The 1,135-nt window shown below is 65.1% G+C and overlaps 1 protein-coding gene across 1 annotated transcript; it reads right to left on the reverse strand.

Annotated features, from left to right (window-relative positions):
• Window positions 1–119: 119 nt before the first annotated feature.
• On the reverse strand, window positions 120–1,028 carry LOC104403188 (peptidyl-prolyl cis-trans isomerase FKBP10-like; the record flags this gene model as incomplete). Its single annotated transcript, XM_010011251.1, has 3 exons — window positions 839–1,028; window positions 550–739; window positions 120–284 (listed from the first exon to the last, which is right to left on the reverse strand). Coding segments are annotated over exons 1-3 (545 nt in total), but the record flags the coding sequence as incomplete, so codon positions are not given.
• Between the last annotated feature and the right edge of the window lie 107 nt (window positions 1,029–1,135).

The following is a 1,135-nucleotide window of genomic DNA, read 5'->3' on the forward strand; positions in this document are numbered from 1 at the left end:
CCCCACAACACCCAGAGCCCCTGGGGGACGGTGGTGGCTCCCAGGGTGAGGAGCTGGCCCCGCTTCCCAGAGCTTTCCCGATGGAGTGGGATGCGCAGGGATGACGGAGGGGACGCCACAGCGGACCTGGCGCTTTACCTGCCCCGTTCTCCCCATAGGCCAGGTGTGGGGGGACGACCACCCGCCGCCTCTCCCCCATGCAGACCCCCTGCAGGCCCTGGTCCATGCCGGGGATGATGTAGCCCTTCCCGATGTAGGTGTTGTACGTGTGGTTGCGGGAGTAGCTGCAGGGAGAGAAGCAGAACCTGGAGCATCAACCCTCAGCCCTGCTCCCCAACCTCGTCCCAGCCTCTGCCCCGCTCCCCCGGAGCCAAACCCTGCTCCTGGGCATGCAACAAACAGGCTTTGTCCTTTTCAGCCTGTTTCATGCCCGTTACTGCCTTCTCCTCCACCTCCTCCATCGATTCTCATCCTCTGCTTGCAGCCGGCTGCTGAGCACAGGGATGGAGAGGGTGGGATCAGGGCATGTCCCCACTTCCCTCCCCACACCTGGAGTCAAAGAGCGTCCCATCCATCAGTGTGCCATTGTAGTGGTAGCGGACGAAGTCCCCGGTCACGGCCCGGCGCTTGCAGGACTCGGGCACCTCGAGGTGCTCCAGGGACACACTGTCCTTGGGGTTGTGGAAGTCCACCAGCAGCACGCTGAACACCAGCGATGCCTGCGGCGGGATCACGGTTCCTGAGGAGGGGACACGGGTCAGCCCGGACCTGGCTCCTGCTGCACAGGGGTGGGAGGGAGGCACGGGGGCAGGAGGGAGCGGGGTGATGCCTGACCCACCGTAGCCCTTCTCGCCATAGGCAAGGAACGGAGGGATGATGATGCTCCTCTTCTCCCCGGCGCACATGCCCAGCAGCCCCTGGTCCATGCCCTTGATCAGCCAGCCCGTGCCCACGTAGGTGTCGTAGGTGCTGTTCTTGCTGTAGCTGGTGGGGAGGAACAAGGGAGAGGACGGCTCCAGGGTCGCCATGTGGGAAGCTGGTTTGGGGCCATGGAGCTGCACAGGGGGAGGCTGCTCTGGCTGGGGTGCAGCGTGAGCCCCCATGTCCAGTGTCCCCTGGTTGCTGCCCTCCCCGG

This window comes from Nestor notabilis, unplaced genomic scaffold (genome assembly GCF_000696875.1).
Source record: "Nestor notabilis isolate BGI_N333 unplaced genomic scaffold, ASM69687v1 scaffold17693, whole genome shotgun sequence".
Taxonomy (NCBI): domain Eukaryota; kingdom Metazoa; phylum Chordata; class Aves; order Psittaciformes; family Psittacidae; genus Nestor; species Nestor notabilis.